Source organism: Lynx rufus, unplaced genomic scaffold (genome assembly GCF_022079265.1).
Source record: "Lynx rufus isolate CCGP_SWC_20201006 ecotype Redwood Valley unplaced genomic scaffold, mLynRuf1.p SCAF_15, whole genome shotgun sequence".
Lineage (NCBI taxonomy): Eukaryota > Metazoa > Chordata > Mammalia > Carnivora > Felidae > Lynx > Lynx rufus.
The window spans coordinates 19,198,333-19,217,753 of NW_025814829.1; the positions used below are offsets into that span (position 1 = coordinate 19,198,333).

The 19,421-nt window shown below is 52.7% G+C and overlaps 1 protein-coding gene across 2 annotated transcripts in view; it reads right to left on the bottom strand.

The window, feature by feature from the left end:
* The window catches only part of RASSF5 (Ras association domain family member 5), a 67,388-nt gene that overhangs the window by 15,023 nt on the left and 32,944 nt on the right, over positions 1-19,421 (bottom strand). The window contains exon 1 of one of the 2 annotated variants that reach the window (XM_047076581.1): positions 13,735-13,971. The exons of the other annotated variant lie outside the window; for it this stretch is intronic. Coding sequence (XP_046932537.1) covers positions 13,735-13,854 — 120 coding nt within the window. The 5' untranslated portion in view covers positions 13,855-13,971. Of the gene's footprint in view, positions 1-13,734; positions 13,972-19,421 lie in introns of those variants that run through there. 2 annotated transcript variants of the gene reach the window in all.

Here is a 19,421-nt window from a genome sequence, read left to right on the forward strand (position 1 = left end):
AGACAGAGATGCGTGCACCGTGAACACCAGACAGCGGGCGCCGTCCGCGCAGAGCCTCGGCGCTTCTGGGCAGCCAGATCAGCTCCGCGTGTGCGCACGTGATGAAGGCCATGCCAGCGGGCTCCCCGGGCGGCCGGTGTGTCCTGGAGCCCGCGCACAGTGCCCCTCACTGAGGTGGCCATCTCAGTCTACGAGCAGGGGCGGGTCCTCTGGGGTGAGTCAGGACCAGAGAACATCAGCTCCCCGCGGGCCTTGGAGCCGCAGTGACCTGGGTTCAAGCCCTGCGGCGCCTCGTTATAATAGCAAAAATCGCCAACAGGGTTTCGCAGTCACAGTCTCATTTCATCTTTGCCATAACTCAGTGAGGGCGGTGTGTTATTACCCAGAGCCCCTGCTCCTCACCGCCAGACCACACCGCCCTGCACGGCTGGCATGCCCTCAGTTGTCTGTGCACGTGGGCAAGTCAGCGTCCCTGAGACTCGGATTTCCATCTGAGAAACACAGGTAACGAGGCCTTCTCTACCCACTTGTCGCGGGGATGAAATGAGATTGCACATCTGGAAGCGCTTAGCACAATGCACGCATAGAGTAAGCACTCGAGAAACAGCAGCTAGCGAACCATCATCGTAACCGTCATCAGCGGCAGCGGTCATCGGTCTGGCAGGGCAGAGGAAAGGTTGGGCGGTGGGGCTGACTCAATGTGGGAGTCCTCTTGCCTTAACCTTGATCTCCTGACAGGCCCTTCAGCCAAAGCCAGGTTGTGACTCTGTGTGTCCTAAGCACTTTTGTCTTCAGTGCTATGGGCCCCTCTTCCACCATTAAAAAAAACAAAGATAGGAAATTTTATTTTATTTATTTATTTTTTTTTAATTTTTTTTTTCAACGTTTATTTATTTTTGGGACAGAGAGAGACAGAGCATGAACGGGGGAGGGGCAGAGAAAGAGGGAGACACAGAATTGGAAACAGGCTCCAGGCTCTGAGCCATCAGCCCAGAGCCCGACGCGGGGCTCGAACTCACGGACCGCGAGATCGTGACCTGGCTGAAGTCGGACGCTTAACCGACTGCGCCACCCAGGCGCCCCGGAAATTTTATTTTTTGATAGCACTGATATCAAGAAAAATATATTATTATTATATAGAAAACAAAGGATTTCTTCCTCCTGATTTTAAAAGAAATCAAAACACTTTTGTGGGCCCTTAAACTATCGCGGGTCCCTCTGGCACCATAGGCCACCGTGTCTCGTGAATAAGTCAGCAGTGCTTTCAACGCCGGAGTCCCAGGTAGGGTGACCTGGAACTGAGAGTTTTCTTGGGATGCAGGACCTTCAGTGCTACAATCAGGACAGTCCCGGGCAAACCAGCATATTTGGTTACCCTAGTCCCAGGGACCCCTCGCAGGCCTAGATGGACTCCCTCCCTCTCTTTTCCTCGCCACTGTGGGCCCCAGGGACACTATTTGCTCTTCTGCCCTCTGGAACGCTGCACGTGTACTCTGCCCTAGAGGTCTTCCTGACAGTCCCCCCACACCCCTGCCTGGCCACCCCTGCCTGGCCGTGGCCTGGACACAGTGGCCTGGCTGCCTCTGCCAATCAGCCCACATCCCTGCAGCTTGATAACAGAAGGCAAGCTCCCTGAGGACAGGGACTGCTCTGTTCACTGATGTAGCTCCCCGGACAGTGCCTGGCAGACGGGAAGGGCTCATTAAACATTCGCCTAATCAACTGAATAAAACACAAAGAAGTAATAAGACACACACGTGCACGCACACACGTGTGCACACACACATGCACACAAATCCCCAAACAAATACGGGAAGATTCAAAGGTTCCAGAATTGCATAAGGCTCCTATATCCTAGTCCACGGCATCTACTGACTTGTGAGACAATAACTGGGAATCAGAGGAGACCCCCGTCGATGATGCAAACCCCTTCCATCTCTACTCTCCCCTGCCATGGGCCTTCCTGAAGCCCCCTTTTCAGCTCAGAGGTCTCCAGTGTGAATCCAGGCAGAAGGGGGTGACACCCATTCTACTTCAACGGCCACAGGAGTTTTCCCTTGGGGCATTTTCTCATGCCTTTGGGGTTCCTAGGGCAAGAGAAGGTCTTTCTCCAGGTTAGTTTTCCTCACTGGATTTCCATCTAGGTCCCTGTCCCCTCACCCAGCCTCACCTAGGTCAGCCTCCTTTCCGTCTCCCTGCTTCCTTAGTTTGGCTCCAAAGCCAGCGACTGTACCTTTTCCATCCCTGCATTCCCAGACCACCCAGAAGCAGAGAGCTGTGGAGTGAGACAGGGGTGATCCAGAGCACTAAGCAGTGAATCAGGGATGACGGTGGGCCGGGACTGAGTGGGTCTCACTACCCTGTCCCAGACTCCAGTCTCTCTGAAGGCTGGACCCTGCTCTTTCAGAAGCAATGTAAACAAGATTCCACTTATCATATGTCTGACAAAGGACCACTACCCAGGACATATAAAGAACCCCAACAAGCCAACAACAACATGGAAAAAAGACAATTAAAAAAAAATGGACAAAAGACTTGAATAGGCATTCTCCAAAGATATACAGATGGCCAGTAAGAACATGAAAAGATGTATCAACATCACTAATCATTAGGGAAATGCAAATCAAAACCACAACGAGATGCCATCTCATGCTCATTTTAGGATGGCCATTATCAAAAACACAGAACATACAAAGCGTTGGCAAGATTGTGGAGAAATCAGAAGCCTGTGCATTGCTGGTGGGAATGCAAAATGCTGAAGCCGCCTGGGAAACAGCATGGCAATTCCTCAAAAAATTAAACACAAAGAATCATCATATTATCCAGCAAGGCCACTTTTGGGCATACACCTGAAAGAGATGAGAATAAAACTTAAACAGGTGTTTGGACACTCATGTTCACAGCGGCACTATTCACACTAACCAAAAGGCAGAAGCCACTCACCGATGCACACACGGGTAGATGAACAAAATGTGCTGTAGACATCCAATGCAATGTCATTCATCCGTAAAAAAGAAGGAAATTCTGGCACATGCTGCAACGTGGATGAACCCTGAAGACATTATGCTCAGCGAAATAAGCCAGTCACATAAGGACAAATACTGTATGATTCTAGTTACGTGAGGTTCCCAGAGCGGTCAGGTCTACAGAGATGGAACGCAGAATAGCGGCTGCCAGGGGCGCTGGGGGGAGGCAAACGGGGGGCTTCCGTCTACTGGGGACAGAGTTTCAGCCGGAGAAGATGGAAAGTTCTGGAGATGGATGGTGGTGGTGGCTGCACAACATTGTGAATGTGCCTCAAGCCACGGAACGGCACACATAAAAATGGTTAACATGGTAAATTTTATGTAGCATATATTTTATCACAATTAAAAAAAAAAAAAAAAGAGGATTCCAAGGGCAGAGGAGCCTGGAGGCCTTGTAACTGGCCTGTTTCATCTGGTTCCCATATAGTTGGGAGCGTCCCTTACTTTCTATATTCCAAGCAAGTGAGGAGTCGATCCCACTTCCAAGCACGTAGGCCCCATCATCCTCCGGGGGCCAGGCTCTCTTCCTGGCCACAGGCCACTCTCCTGCGTGCACTAACAAAGGGCAGGACACTAGGGCTGATCCAAACAGAGGAGCTCTGCAGTGAGGGGAGGGTCGTAGAGCTTCCCAGGTGGCTCTCTAGAGAGGCGCTCAGGCACACAGAAGCCTGGGTTTAGAGATCTGAAGGAGTCTCGGGACGAAAAGGCCCAAGCACCCCCATTCTGAAGCAGCCGGAGTTGTCAGGTGACCCAAGTAGCGGCTTGGCAAGCCGGCTGGTGCTGGGTGCTGGGGCCTCTTCACCAGCCCACACGTGTCCTCTTGTCACTGTGCTGCCCGCCTGGCTAACCCCACCCCACATCGATGTTGGGGACTAATCTGTGATACCGAAACGTGTCTTAGGTGATTATTAAGTGACTCTGAGTCTTCTCAAGTGTGTGTCCTCTCACTGTGTCACGCAGCCTCGGGGACAGGGATGTTCGGTTTCCTCCCCCTCCTGAATGGCCGGGCAAAGAGCACCATCCTCAGAAGCTCCAAGATGGGTGCTGCCGACATGGGGTTGCATCGGTAGGCACCTTTGGGCCTCACTGCTGGGGCTTCAAGTAGGAAAATTCTGGAAAGAGCTTTAGGAGAAGCGGCAGAGCTTAGGGGCTAGGAGTTCTGGCATTAGACTTGGGCCTGAATCCTGGATCTGCCCCTTAGTACTGCATGACCCCTTTGGTACCTCAGTTTCCCCACTGTCAGATGGAAAGCACAGATGGTTGTTGCGAGGATCAACTGAGCCTGCGCACGGAAAGCACCTGCCACCACATCGGGGCCCAATAATTCACTGTCGCTGTTATACATTCTAGCCATTTGCCAGGAGACCCCCTCCTGGTCTTTATACCTCAGTGCACCCCAGTCATGAACCCCACATCCCCATGTCAGAATTCATCACCCATCTCCATGTCTTTTATTATCCCAAGCTGGGGAGTTCTCCTTGGGGTCCCACAACCAAAAGTTGGGCCCTCCTTTAGCGCTTATTCTTCACTGGAGAGCCAAGTCACCCATTGTACAGAAGGAGAAAGTAAGGACTTGAGCGGTGAGCCTGCTTCCTGAGGTCACACACAGTGAAGGCTTGTGGCTTGGGTTCCCAGGCCCAGCACTGATTCACCTGCCCACGTCACCTGAGCCAACAGAGGATACTCGAACTACCAGGACTGCCAAACCAAGGTCTCCACTTGCTTAGAATTAAACTGGGAAATTAAATGAGAAGTATGTTGGTTCTTTCCCCTGAACCTGCCTCTCTCCACAGCTGAAAGGCAGAGAGAAGAAACCCATCACAGAAGGCTCTCCCGCCTCCTCACATGGGCCCCTGGGCGCCAACCCTCCCCCTCCCAGGCCCCACATGAGGAAGGACCACACCAACTCCTGCCAGCAGGTGCCAGGGCCCGGTTGCTTAGTGACCCAGCCCTGCCTGCCCTCATCCTCCAGGGCAAACAGCTGAGCAATCACAGATGGGTTGGAGAGGCCGCTCTATGTTTGGAAAGTTGTCCTTGCATTTTCTGCTCACTCAGTGAGATTTTTCTTTTCACAGTTACTGGAAAAATCCATCGATTCCACATCCAGAATCTGAGCAAGCTTCCCTTGAAAACAGTCTGGGAGATCAGCTTTCACATACCGTGCCCTAAAGCGTTTGCGCATGGGCCCTCCGGGGAGCCCCTGCTGCCTCTTCGGGCTCTCTTATTTAGAAGGAAGATCCAAGCCCACCCTTCCTTACCAAATGTGCATCAAGCACCTACCACGTGCCGAGGACACAATGATGACCAAGATGTGGTCCTTTGTCCAGAAAATTACAGCCCATCAAAAGGAGGGATAGAAAAGATATGCTGGTGTTTGGGGAGCACAGAGAAGTGGGCACAATGGGAAATGATCTCTAGACACCCTAGACCCACCAGCTTCCACATTCTCCTCACGAACCCACACCTCCCCCGCGTGCGTGAATGTAGAGATTAGCCCCGCCTACCACCTCGCCTCGTGTTCCAGCCAGTGGAGACCTGCCTCACATTCCCCACTGCAAGGTCAGAGCCCTGCAGACCCGGCTCCTGCCTGTCATCTACATCACAGTGCGGGGGACCGTTCTACACCACTCTTCACACTGGGGGACCGCCAGGCGATGAGAAGGACACTGAGGGGCTCACGAACTGGAGGTTGATGCAATGGTGATAGCGGAGTATGGTGAGCCAGATTTCCCAAGACCAGAGCAGGAAGAATTGACCTGGATTTCAGGGAACTAGCTGAATGAGAACCCCCGCTTCCTACGGGGTGTCAACAGAGTTTGAGATGGGTGACTGGAGCTCATTTGGAGCTTTTCAAACTCGACTCTCACCCAAAGCGCCAAGTGTGTAGTGGGAAGAGCACGTGTCTTGGAGTGGGACGAATGAGGGGTGGGGGCCTCCCCCTTGGCTAGCCCTCTTTCACATACGACCTCATTGAAGGTGTCAATCTTTTAGCTTGACAACAACTGAAATTCTGCCTGTGTGGTCTGTCAGGAGCAGTTGGCACTGGGCTGCTGCCCTCCCTACACTCACAGTGCCCCGTGGAGCAGGGATCCAAGCAGCTGGAATCGCGTTGTATGGCACCTCGGGCAAGGAAGGGCTGAAAAATGAATTGGAGGAGGATGGCGGGAATGAGTACAGCTTCCCCTCCCCTGCCTGTGCCGGATTCCTTGCAGGCCTGCTTGGAAACAGGGGAATGGCTGCAATGACTCCTGGCAGTCTGCTCCAGCTCGGGGAGTATACGCCTTTCAGAGGTCAAGGTAATCTCCCACGCCCCTCTCAGCGGCTGCCGCAGCCCCATCACTGCCAGTCTGCTGCCAGCCTGCCCTCACCACCTCCTAGGCTATTCATGCCCAAACCCCTTGATCCCGGGAGCCGGCCCCTCCAGCTCCCGGTCCCGGGAGCGGCTGCCACATCCTAATGAAAGTCATGTGTCACGTGCAGAGTGTCTTCCACCTGGCCGTCCCTCCGCCCAGCGGCCCCCACCCATCCAGACACTTCATGGGTGAGGAGGGGAGGAACTAGGGTCTGTTGCACAACATCGGTCTGTAAGTGCAGAGACTGAGTTTTATCTGTCCTTGTCCTCCTCACCCCTGGCGCTCAGTGCTGAAAGTTAAAAACACAATAGTTTGACTGAGGCCAGGTATTGCAGGGTTTGGGAGGCTATATAAAGAACCAGAGCCAAGTGTGGGCTTCACTCTGGAAGCAAGGAGGAGACTCAGAAGGCTTCGTGATACCGGATGATATGCCCCTGGCAGTCGTAAGCAGGGTGTACAAAAGGGGAAGAAACGGGACGGAAAGCAGTTGGGTAACTTCCAGGAGTATACAGGTGAGAGGTGATGGTCACCCAACACAGGGCAGGGGACAGAAAGGAGAGGTTTGGCATCTGCAGCACTGGAGGCAGAACCCACAGTGACGGAGTGGACAAAAGGGAGGAGGGGGAGACGCCGGGGTTTCAAAGGTAGGTGACTGCGAGGGTGAGGCAGAGATACCAAGAGAAATCAGTCATGGGCAGAACTATGAGTTGTTTCCGGATATATTAAATTTTAGCTGTCCAAGGGGCATGGGAGCCCTCCAAAAGGCTACAGAATATTTGGTTCTAGACCCAGGAAGAGAGATAGATGGGGGACATAGGCTGGAGAGTGTTAAACTAAGCTAAGCTGGGGTGGAGCGGGAGAAGAGAAGAGAGGACAGCACCGCGGACAGAAGCCACAGGCCCAGTGATCCAGAGTTTTCTGTCCCTACAGCTCCCTTTGTCCTCCTGGCCCTGAAATTCAATGCTCCTGATTCTTGGCAAAGTTATCCTGTCCTTTTTCCTCAGGGAATATATGCCAGGCCAGGCCTGGGTCCCCACTTTCTTTTACAGGTAGACTGAAGAGGAAACCAAGGCCCTTAATGAGGACAGGCCTGGGTCCTTCATACAGAAGGATCCCAAAGCCAGAAAGTACACAGGTGTGGGTTACCTGATGAGTCGAGAGTGGAAGACAGAAGGGGACCCAGGCTCCTGGGCACCCAGCCTGAGCCCAGTGGGGCCACCCTCCCAAGCTCACGGGCTGGAAGCTGGATCTAGAGTCCAACCTGACATTGTGAACTAAGAGCTGGAATTTGATTCTCGTGTGTAATCTTTCTTCCTTTCTCCTTAACTGCCTGGATGGATGGATGTGGCAGGTGCCCCAAATTGTAACTGGAATTGCTCTACAGGGAAAAGCCAGCTGAGGCAGAGTAAATGGCCTCAACTTGTGAAGAAGGAAGGGTGGGCCGGAGGGGAGGCATCTGGACACAGAGGTGAGGATGTCTTGAGTCCCAAGTAGTCGTAGAGGAGGGGCCTCCGGGGTCAGTCATGTAGGCCCTCTTCCTGCCCCCACGCCGGGGAAGCCCTTACAACTTAGAGCTTGGTCGTCAATACCTAAACTCCATGAGAAGGTGGTGAGAAGGGTCTGCTCCCGTGCAAAGAGGTGAGGGACTCTTGGGGAAGAAAATGAGGACATGCTCCTCCCACAGGTGCTGTCGTGGGAAGGACAATGAAGGTCCCAGCCTGGAGGGATGAAGAGACTTGGCCACAGCTCCTCAGTTACGAGCTGCAGCGGGGATGACAGGCCAGGACTTGGCTCATGGGTCTGTGCTGTTTCCACTCCAGCACGTGCCGGTCACGACGGCAAAAGGCTGCCACTCCAGCAGCCTTGTTTGGCAGGTCGTAGGGAGAACAATGGGGCCCCAGGGGCCCCGAGGCCTCGGTTCTGTCGCTACTTAGCTGTGTGGCCAGGGACAGATCCTTGTACCTTCTGGCTTCAATTTCCAGCCTAAGAACCTCTCTGGACTCTGTGATAAATGCCGTCTCGTATTTCAACTGAAGTTACTAAATATTTCCTAAATAGGTGGTTCCTAGACTTCAATAAATAGGCTCATCACCCGGAGGAAGGCAGGTTTGAGGGTGGTCCTACTTCCAAAGATTCATGACCCAGTAAGTCTGAGGTGGGGCCCGCGAATCTCCACTTTCAAAACGTGATCCAAAGGGCGCTCCGAGGCAGGGGGCTGGACCACCTGGGAGCAGCACTGGGGGCTTCCGATGCTGCAGAGGAGTGGAGAAGCGCGGAGGAAGGAGAAGCATCTGTCCTCAAGGAGCTGCCAGTGTAGCAGGGGGAGACAGGAGCTCATCCCAGGAACGGCATATCCGTGGTGACAGATGAAGGAGAGGTACAAGACTGGAGAGACAGCTATGGCCCGTCCCCAAGAAAGTATGAGCAGAACTTCCAAAGGCGGTTGCGCAGAGAAGGTGGGAGGAAGGGTGCGTGCAGAGACAGCTGAATGCTCACCACAGCCTCTTCCTCTGCCACCTGGGCTCACAGCTGTACTTCATTTCCCATCCTCCCTCGTGGTCAGGTGCGGCCATGTGACTGAGTTCTGGCCAATGGCGTGTGGGTGTAAGAAACACACCATTTCCGGGCCTGGCCCACAAAAATCTGCCATGTGTTATCCTGAGCCCCCACCTGCCAATGCAACTTGACTTAAAGTGGGGGGGCGGGGTGGGAATAAACTGCTCTTGTGTTCCATGACTGAAAAACAGGGGCCGTTAGAACCTTTAGTCTCTCCTGATGATACAGGATGCCGGAGAGAAGACACAGCAACTAAACCTAACCAGCACTTGGACAGAACTCTATTTCTGAAACCAGTGCTTGGTGCTGCATTGCAGCTGAAGGGGATGTGACTGGCGGTCTTAGAAGGCTTTCCATCTTCACGGAGAAAAGCAACGCTGGGAAGGACCAGAGAAGGTAAATGGCAAAGAACTCCACGGGAGGGGGATACAGCCTACGGACTAAAAGGAGGGCTATCCTGGGGCTGGGCCGGCATGAAACATCTTTTGAGGTTCGCCTTGGTCTGTGCAGGCTTCTGAGATAGCACCTAAAACAATGGTTCTGAAGATTCTTATTTTTATTTCTATTGCTCACATTTGGAACACATTTATTTTTAGTATTCTTTTCTCTTATGCCAAGAAGGGCAGGGGCAGGGGCTGTGTCTGCTGCTGGCAGAGTGATGGGTATTTCCCTGACTGGTCATCAGGGTTGGCTGACGTCCCTGGAGTGCCACAGAGGCCCCGTCCAGGAAGGGGGTGATGGAGGAGAGGAGGTGTGAGGAGATGAGACCAAATGCAGGAACAGAACCAGAGGGGCTTCTACTCCGACCTCTGTGAGCCCCTTCCTCTGTGCATCTGCCTTGAATGTTTTAAGGATCAGTGGTGTCAACCCAGACCAGAGAAAACCTGAGGGTGCAAGTGGAGGAGGATGGGAGTGTGTCCCACGTGGGCTTCAGGACATTTAACCATCGACAGAGTCAACCCTCTGCTCTCCATAGCCACAAAGAAAACACACAACAAGCAGGATTTTAGGATAGACACCAAAAAGAACTTGTACATGATTAAAGTTCCAAGATCTTGCAACTGATGGCAGAGAACTCCCTGCCAGTTCAATGCACAGTCAATGTCCCCTTGGCTAGTGTGCCTTATGGGATGGAGCCTACGGTTGTTTGGGTCTTTCCATTTTGTAGGAGGCTCTGAGAGGACAAGGACCCAACACTGTCCTGGCTCATTCACTGAGTGAAGAGGATGAAGCATAGCACCTGACAAGGAGTCCAAGAAGGGTGTTACTCCTGGCCCCACCTGGTCACACATGTGGCCTCGTGAAGTCCTCCCATCCCTCTGGGCCTCAGTTTCTCCATCTGTAAAGTGGGGCACCACACCAGATGGATCCCTTTCAGTTCTGACACTCTGCAAGAAGTAGGCTGCGTGTGTTTTCGGAGCAGCCACCCCGATGTATGGGGTGGCCCCAGTGTCCTTGGATCCTGGAGCCTGCTGAACACGCAAGGAGAGCTCAGAGGCCAAACCCTAAACTGCCGCCACCTGTGGGCATTTGGAAAGCTGGCGGGTGGAAGCTGGCCCCACTTCCAGGGTCAGACCCCAGACAGGAATGAAGAAGCAGATGGCAGGGATGGCCAGAGGGCCTGCCTTCACCGTCACCGGCCCTGCACTGTCACATGCTGCCTTTTGTAGGACTAATGCAGAAAAATCTCAGGGTCAGGAGGCAAGAGATGTAGGTTCTAACCCTGGGTCCATCAAAAACTTGCTGCATGACCTTGGACAGACCCCCACCCCTCTAGGCTGCAGAATGGTAGACTGGGGTGGCAGGGTGCACCTTGCCAGGCACACACGTGGGTGCTCCCTGAAGCCTCCAGGAGCCTCATTTGGACACAGAAAACCCAAGGAAATGCAACCTAACTGTGCTCAGGCAAGGGGGACAGTCCCTGGACAGCACGGCCTCACCTCCTGAAGCTGCCCAGTGGCCATGTCTCTCAGAGGCACAGCTCCCCAGGCAGCTGCCATTTTCTGCAAGAGCCCAGGGCTCGGTCCCCTTTCTCTGCTGCAGTCTACCTTCAGGTGCCTCCTTTCTGTGAAAGGGGAGGCTTTTCTCACTCCCCAATCTCCCACCAAAGGGGCTGGAGACAGGGACTCCTTGGAGGCTGGGCTAGTGACAACTCCCAGGTGGTGGCACCAGGAACAGCAGCGAGGCTTCCCCATGGCTTGGTCCCAGCCAGGCTCGGGCCAGCAGCAGATACAGGTTGTTCTGACAAGGCTATTTATAGCCGCTGTCTTTACCTTGCCTGAATGGGGGCCTTAGTCTCTCGGCCACCGGGAAACACACAAACACTTTCCGTGGAGACAGGAAAGAGGAATCCCCTTAGGCGCTCAGAGGCGATCTCTGAGTCAGGAAAAAAGCATCATCGTTGGGGGTTAGAATGAGGTCGTGATTTGACAGATCTCTTTGAAACCTCTTTCCAAGAAGCAGGTTGAAGACAGAGCTGAAAATGTGATTAAAGGCAGAACAACACTTCGAAGGCTGAAAGAAGGAAACATTTGGATGAAGCTTCCTCAGTTCCTGAGTCAGTCACACACCCCTTGACAGACGGCTCCCTTTCCAGCCGGCGGGGCCACCCCAGGTCTCACTGCCAGGCAGAGGGTGCCCTGTCCCTCCCCGGAGGGGACTGCACTGAAGGTAAGTCCAGGCTGAGGAGCCCTGCCCTTGGGTCACAGATCTCATACAGTGGCTCGGCAGGGGCGAGGCTAGGGGGTGGGGGTGCCTACAACCCCTTCCTTTTGGAAGCACTTCTCCATATCACCCTGTCCGAGGCTCACCCAGGAGTTTCTTAGAAGGGACTCCTGCCCCCCTGAGGGCTTCTGTGCTTGGGCAAAATGAGGCAGGGAGATATGCAGAGGCGTCATGATAGGGAATGGATTTAAGAACTAGACAGAGTAAAGAAAGAGCTGATGTGGGTGCCAAACCAAAGTATTTTCAGGACTGATGCTAGGAAGGAGTGTTGGGAGGCAGGGAGGAGGACAGGAGGCTGTTTGGGCCAACGACCAAGTCACCCACCACCCCCAACCCCACCCCGGCATATTTCCGTGTATGGTATTTCTATCTCTCCCAAGAAATACCAGAAATGGCTACCTCCTTCATTTGTCAAGTAAAAGAAACCTCAGCTTTGCAGTGCCTCTTCCTCCACCCAATCATGCAAAAAGCCCACCTTCTGGGACCAAGGGCTTACAGCCTGGCTGTAAGCAGCTAAACTTTGTTTTAAAAACAGGAACCACTTCCTTCCCAGGCAGCAGCAAAACTCGCTCGAGCAATGGTTGTACCTCAGTTGCATATCAGAGTTACCTGGGGAGCTTTTCAAAATCCTGATGCCCAGGCTGTAACCCAAGCCAATTAAGTCAGACTCTCCAGTTGTGGGCAGGTACCCACATTTTCTAAAGCTCCCCAGTGTGTGGCTAAGGTTGAGAGCCACCGGTCTTAAAGACCCTAGACGGCTAGAGTACCTTCGGGGTGGGGGTTGGGGGGCAGTCCACACAATGAGGCAAGAACCCTAAAGAGAGAGCAGGACACCTCCCGTCTGCAACCACGCTGTTCTGCATGAGCCCTATCTACAGCTCTACCTGCTCCCGCCCCCAGCCCTCCAGAAACATCCCTGCTCTCCAGCCTCATAAAGGGGTGCCCCAGAAAGCAGGTGCTGGTTCCAGGGGCCTGTTTTAGTTGATTCCTTCAAACATTAAAATCAAAACCTTTCCTTTGGTTCTTGGGTATCCTCTCACAATTGAAAGGTCCAGTACATTTGTGTGATGTCAGAACCCAGCAAATGCAGGACCTACAGGCAAGATGAATTATTCACAAAGGAGGCCCCAGAGTCAGGCCTGGGGAAGTTTTTCGTGAATCTATCCATGTAAGACTGCTAAATTAATGATGAGCCTGCACACACCTGTGCAATTTAACAGCTCACTTCTGTCTACAAACAGTCTCTTTTAGGTAACCTCTCCAAAGGCTTGGCTTGGATCCCTCTCATCTAAATAACATAACAAATAAACAGAGCTCTGCCACCACTCCCACCAAGTATGTGGCAGATAAGTGATCTGTGGCAACTGGGAGGGTGTGGCCAGGGGCCTCAGGCATGCTGGGTGTCCAGAGTTGCTGCAAGAAGCACTAGGACCCCATTAGGAAACACATACACCCGCCCTTGAGGTTACCCCAAGCAAGCCAGTAAGTTAAAACGGTCGTAGAACAATGACGTAGAAGAGAAATTATAGTTTGCTTCTAAAAACTTGACGCACTTCTGCAAAGTTGCTAAAACTGTGTTTTAAGATGGTTCCTGGCTACCCACAATACGGAAGTTTCAACCTACGAATGTTTATCCTACCGGGTGCCATCCACTTTCCATCTAGAGCTTCAAAGCTCAGGTTTGGGGGGTTAAATGAAAAAAAAAAAAAAAGTAGTTGCCCTGTCACCCTCCCCAGGCACAGGTAAGCAGGCTGCCAGACCCTGAGCCAGGCGCTGTCCCCAAGTCATAGAGAGCCATTTTGAAAAGGTCCAGGGACAGGAAATACTGAAAAGGGCAGTAAAAAGAGAACAGTGCTTGCTGGTGGTCCCCGAAGGGCTCCAGATCCAACCCTAGGTCGGCTCAGCAGACAAGTTCACGAGGGTCCCCCAGGGCAACTGGCCACCGGCAGTGGTAACGCATGGCTTTGCCTGTCGGCCAGGATACAGGTTTCCCTTCCAGACCCGAGGTTATTCCCCCCCGCCCCCCCCCCCCCCCCCCCCCGTGAACGGCTCTTGCATTCGATCATTAGGTTTACCTTTGGAGTTTGTTTGGTCTGCACATTTCTGAAGAAGGTGGTCTTGGCAGTGAAGAAGCAATCCTCCAGTTCCTCCTCCAGGCTGCAGTACCCACTACTCATGCTGCTGTCCACCGTCATCTAGCCCGGAGCCCCGCGAGGCAGCGGGCGCGTGTGACCGGCCGGGCTCACGCGGCGGCCGAGGTTGGGGTTGGGGTCGGGGGGGGGGGGGGTCCCCGCCCCGGGCCCCGCGGGGCGCGAGCTCCCAGCCCCGCCGGCGGGTGGGCGGTCACGGGGCCAGGCGCACCCGGCGCCGGCCGCCTGGGCTCTCAGCCCGGGCCCGAGCGGCTGGGGCTGCGGCGTAACCTGCGCGCTTCCCCGCGCGCCGCCGGCGCTGCAAGCTCAGGGGTAGGACGTGGGCGCCCGCCTCGCGCGCCGCGCTCGCCGGCTCACTCGGCATCTGCGGTTTCGTCCCCTCCGCCCCGAGCGCGGAGCGCCATCTCGACACCTCCTCCCCCTGCCCGCGCCTTTCCTGCAGCTCGCCCTGCGCGCGGAGAAGTCGGAAGCCACTTCCTCTCGCAAGGTTCCCCAAAGCCCTGCTCGGCTGTCGCGGCGCCCTTCCCCCGCCCGCGCTCCCCCCCACCCCCACCCCACCCCGCGCCTCCCGCCTCACTGGGTGGCGCTGGATCCCGGGGCCAGGTGGACCTGGGGCACCAGAGGTCAGGTCAAGGATGCGGGGAAGGAACAGACCAGGACGCACCCGAGGGAGACACTTCCCTAGGTCTTTTCTTCATCCTTCTGGGAACAGCTCATTCTCATCACCCATGATGGCTCATGTTCACGGAGTAGAATGTGCTATAGGGTCGTCAGCGTCTCTCCTCCCTTACCCCCCCCAGCCCAGTCCACCTCCTCATCCCACTCTCACAGCCCCCATTCACTGGGCGAAGGAGCCCGGTCAATCAGAGTGGTTAGAGAAGTAACCGGAGAAGAAGAAAATCAATATCTGTTCTGTCTGCAGAAGCAGCAATATTTTAACTTGGAGACGCCAGAAGAAACTGCAGGGGCCCCACAAGCATATGCAAATCATATGCAAAGTTATGGCAACCTGGAGAGCAAGCCTCCCCTTCCACCCACACGCAGAACTTGGCCCTCAGGAAGACTCAGGATATCAAAGGAGTCTGCAGCCACCACCCAGGTTTTTTGTGCACTTTCCTGACACTCTGGCAAGAGGGGTCTTTGCCAGTTCTTGTCATTCCCATCAAAGATGGCCCACGTTGCGGCGCCTGGGGGGCTCAGTCCCTTAAATGTCAGACTTCCGGTCATGATCTCATGGTTCCTGACCTCCAGCCCTGCATCTGACAGTGCGCAGTCTGCTTGGGATTCTCTCTCTCACTCCCTCCCTCTCTCTGTCCCTCCCCTTCTCTCTCTCTCTCTCTCTCCCAAAATAAATAATAAACTTTGAAAAAATATATATATTTAAAAAAAATAGATGGCCGTGTACATTTCCCCATCAGACTAGATGAAGGGGACATCTTCCTTGACTAGGGCTTAACCCCAAAGCAATTAGGGCAACACCCCCATTTGTTTGTACACGTTTGTACAGCAATAGTTCGAAGTACCATTGCTTGAATAACTCCTACATGTGCCAGGCCATTTACATGCAGTCTGCCATTTAACTTGCCCAATAGCCTTGAGGTAGAGATTATTATTCCCATTTTATGGATGAGGAAACTGAGGTTCAGAGTCATACAAGTAGGATATTTGTGCTGGTCCTCAGACCCAGGCCTATGCAACTCTAGGGCCCATGCTCTTAGCCGTTGTGATCTACAGCCTCTCAGCAGAAATGGGACTGTTCTGGTGTGCGTCTTGCCATCTTTCTGTATAATGCGGCCTGGAGTCCCAGGAAAGGAAAACAAAGCCTTCAGAGCCTGGAATGCTGGGGGCACCGTGCTGATGGAGTCTGATGGCCTGTGGACCCCAGAGCACCCTGAGAGTGGCTGAGAGGAGTTAACAGGATGCTCTGCAGGTAGGTTCACCTGGCTCTCCCTGCAGTTCGGAAACAGCCAGTCCCAGGGAAGCACACCGGCTGGAGGGATAGACTCAGCCCCCAGATACCAAGCTGCCAACTCCTTTTTAAGCTCTCGTTATTTTTATGAGGAGTCCTCTCCCTCCCCCACCTTAGCCAAATCTGTCAGTGCTCAAGAGGGTTTCACACTGCAGCCCAATCTGGCTCCATCGTCCCACACAGTCTTCTTCCCAGAAGCCTATGAGTGCCTGGCAGGTCCAAACATGAGATAGCTGAGAGCTGGCACCCCCGGCCGGCCGCCTTGGGCTCAGGAGAAGGGTCAATACCCGTAACTGCCACCCTTAACAGGGAGATAATAAGTGCAAGCAAGCAGCTGGGGATGGGGGCTCGAGTGAGCTACAAGGTGTTTTGGGGAAAGAGCTGACATTTAATAGGGTTGAAGGTAGGTTCTGGCATTATCTGGAACAATCTTTTCTCCAACTGAGTATTTTATTTTTATTTTTTTAATGTATTTATTTTTGAGAGAGCACGAGCTGGGGAGGGGCAGAGGGGGCGGGGGATAGAGGATCCAAAGCAGACTCAGCGCTGACAGCAGAGAGCCTGATACAGGGCTTGAACTCACAAACCATGAGATCACGACCCGAGCCAAAGGTGGACGTTCAAACGACTGAGCCACCCAGGTGCCCCTTCAACTGAGTATTTTAGAGGCTTTTTACTTACTTATTTTTATTGGAAGGAAGATTCCCCAGAGACAGTGGTTCAGGCAAAGGAATCTGGTATTGCCCTCAGCAGTGCCTCCAGGTCCAATGCCAGAATGAGGAACGCTGCAGAGAGGGGGGCTCTGCGTGATCCGTGGGCCATCAGCAGCCTACCTGCTTTGTCCAGCCAGCAAAGAAACACACTTTTCTTTATGAAAGGAACCTTGTTGCTCAGTGGGAATCCAGTACTTAAGAAAACACAAGCCCCAGGTTCTTTGGGGGCCGCACTGTGTCCTTGGAGTCACGCAGAGACCTCTGGAAAGCAACTGCAATGCTACACATTCAAAACGCGCGATCTTAAGACACAGCTAGTAACAGCCTCTTTAAACGTCAAGCCAAAGTACCCCAGGAGTCAGCATGAGTCTCCCCTTGTGAGCAACGCACTAGCTGCCAGACGTGCTTAGGAAAAGTCCGAAGTGATTTTGTGTTCTTTTAGGGTGCTATTCTATGCTGTTCCAAATATTAAGAAAAACTGGTGTCTGAATAAGGCTTCTCAAAGCCTTTTTACCATTCATTACTTGGGCGGCTCTAGAATCTTGAAAGCAGGTATTAGACCCATTTTATAGACAGGAAAGTGAGGGAAGTAGCATGTTCCATCACAGCTCATACCTTCAAAGTCTCCTACCTCCTAGTTAGTGTCTTTCTCCACCCTGCTCCACCTGTCAGGGACCCTAGGCCTGGAAGAGAGTCATGAGTAAAGAAGTCAGCAACACAGAGACTGTGTTGTTGAGGACCCTGGGACTTTCTTCTGAAAGCTGCAAAGATCAAATATAATAGAATAAATTGGCCAGCCTCCAGGAGGAAAAATCTAGACTGAAGCTCCAGGGACCCTTAGAAAGGAAGATTGGATTCCTTTCAGTGTCTAATGACCCTGTCAGCACCTCTTCCCTACGAGTAACCAACAGCAGTGACAACCTGACCAGAGGAGGAGAAGGGGGCAGGGGAATGGAAGAGCCTGAGCAGTAGCTTTTTAAGTCTCTGGGGTGAACACACAAAGGACAGGAACTGGCTGCTCTTGTCTCTGGACCCAGAAAGAGGGGTCTGGACCTTAGGTTGCAGGCTCTGGAGCCTTAAATCCATGGCATCGTGCTGGGGTTCAGAAAGGCCAAAGTGAAATGGTAAAATGGGTGACTTTCCTGCCTCAAAGCGTCAGATGATGAAAGACACTATTTTAAGCTTTCTTCCTTTCTAAGATGTGCTCCTGGCATGTGCCCAGATCCCCCTCATTGGATCCACTGCGTGGCTCTGTGTGTTCCAGAAAAGCTGTATCACAAGACTGGAAGTCAGGAGCTCTATGCTACCCCAGCTCAACTCCAGCTTGATATGGCATCTGGAGCAGCTTTGGACCTCAGGATTCTTCATCTGTCCCACTGAAGGGTGTCGGGGTAGAGATCAGATCTGGGGCCTTATGACCTGCCGACATATTCAGAGACTTAAAACCAGGGTCAGGTGCCTGCCACCCGACCCCTGAGACACATTTTGAAATTATTATTAGCCAGTATGTGCAGGCACTGTGCCGCTAACTGTATGTGCATCATTTCATTTAGTCCCTACAACAAACTGATGAGGAAGCTACACTTATTATCTCTATTTCCAGAGAGGAAAAGGAGGTTCAGGCAGGTTAAGTAATTTGCACATAATCATACTAATTAATGGCGAAGCCAAATCCACCCGGCTTGTCTGACTTCAGAATCAAGGTCTGGGACACCCTATAGTAGTATAAGGTGTTTACCCTTGTGATTGCTCTCGTAATAGCCATCCTGCCCGAAATCATAGCCCATCACAAGCCAGGAACTACTTTCCCAGTCCGCCTCTGCCCCCATCTTCCCTTTCGCTTGTTGAGGTTTCTCAGGGCCCAGCCACTGACCGTCTTCTCTTCCTACCCCTGCTCCCATAAGCCTGTATTCTCCCTGGGAGCTTAGTCTCACCTGTGCCAATGGTGTCAACTATCCCTCACAGACTCGTGTCTCAGAATTCTCACCCTCCAGGTAGCTCCCGGTGGCAAGATGCGACAGCTCACGGAATACCCAGCCCTTCCCTTGGAGCCTCACTGGCGATGGGCCCCAAATTGAGCTTATTATTCCCTGCCTCCCCCTCCACCTGCTCCTTCACATTTCCTAGCTCAATGAATACCATTAATGTAGATTATTGCAAAGCCTTCCAGTAGTTTCCTTTGTTTCCATCTCTGCCGTCTCCAAGCTTCCCGTACCCTTATCGCCAAGGTCACCGTTCTTTTTTTTTTTTAATATTTATTTATTTATTTATAAACTTTTTAAAACTTTTATTTATTCTTGAGAGAGAGAGACAAAGAGAGAGAGAGAGAGAGTGGGGGAGGGGCAGAGAGAGAAGGAGACACGGAATCCAAAGCAGGCTTCAGGCTCTGAGCTGTCTGCACAGAGCCCATGCAGGGCTCAAACTCATGAGGTGCAAAATGATGACCTAAGCAGAAGCCAGACACTTAACCAACTGAGCCACCTCGGAGCCCCTATTGTTTATATATTTTGGAAAGAAAAAGCATGAGCAGTGGTGAGGCAGAGAGAGGGAGATAGAGAATCCCAAGCGGGTTCTGCACTATCAGCACAGACCCCTACATGGGGCCTGATCCCATGAACCATGAGATCATAACCTGAGCCAAAATCAAGAGTTGGACACCTAACTGACTGAGCCACCCAGGTGTCTCCAAAGTCACCCTTCTATACGAAGGTCTAATCATGACTGTTCTATCACAAAACCTTTTATTCAAATTTCAACTAATAGTTATTGAATAACTATTACTATAGTATACTAGACTATACTATACTATCACTGTACTATAATTATTACTATGCTATAATTATTATTATGTGTTGAGCTCTAATTGCTGATTCTTTCATCCATTCATTTAAGAAATATTTACTGGGCAGGGGCGCCTGGGTAGCTCAGTT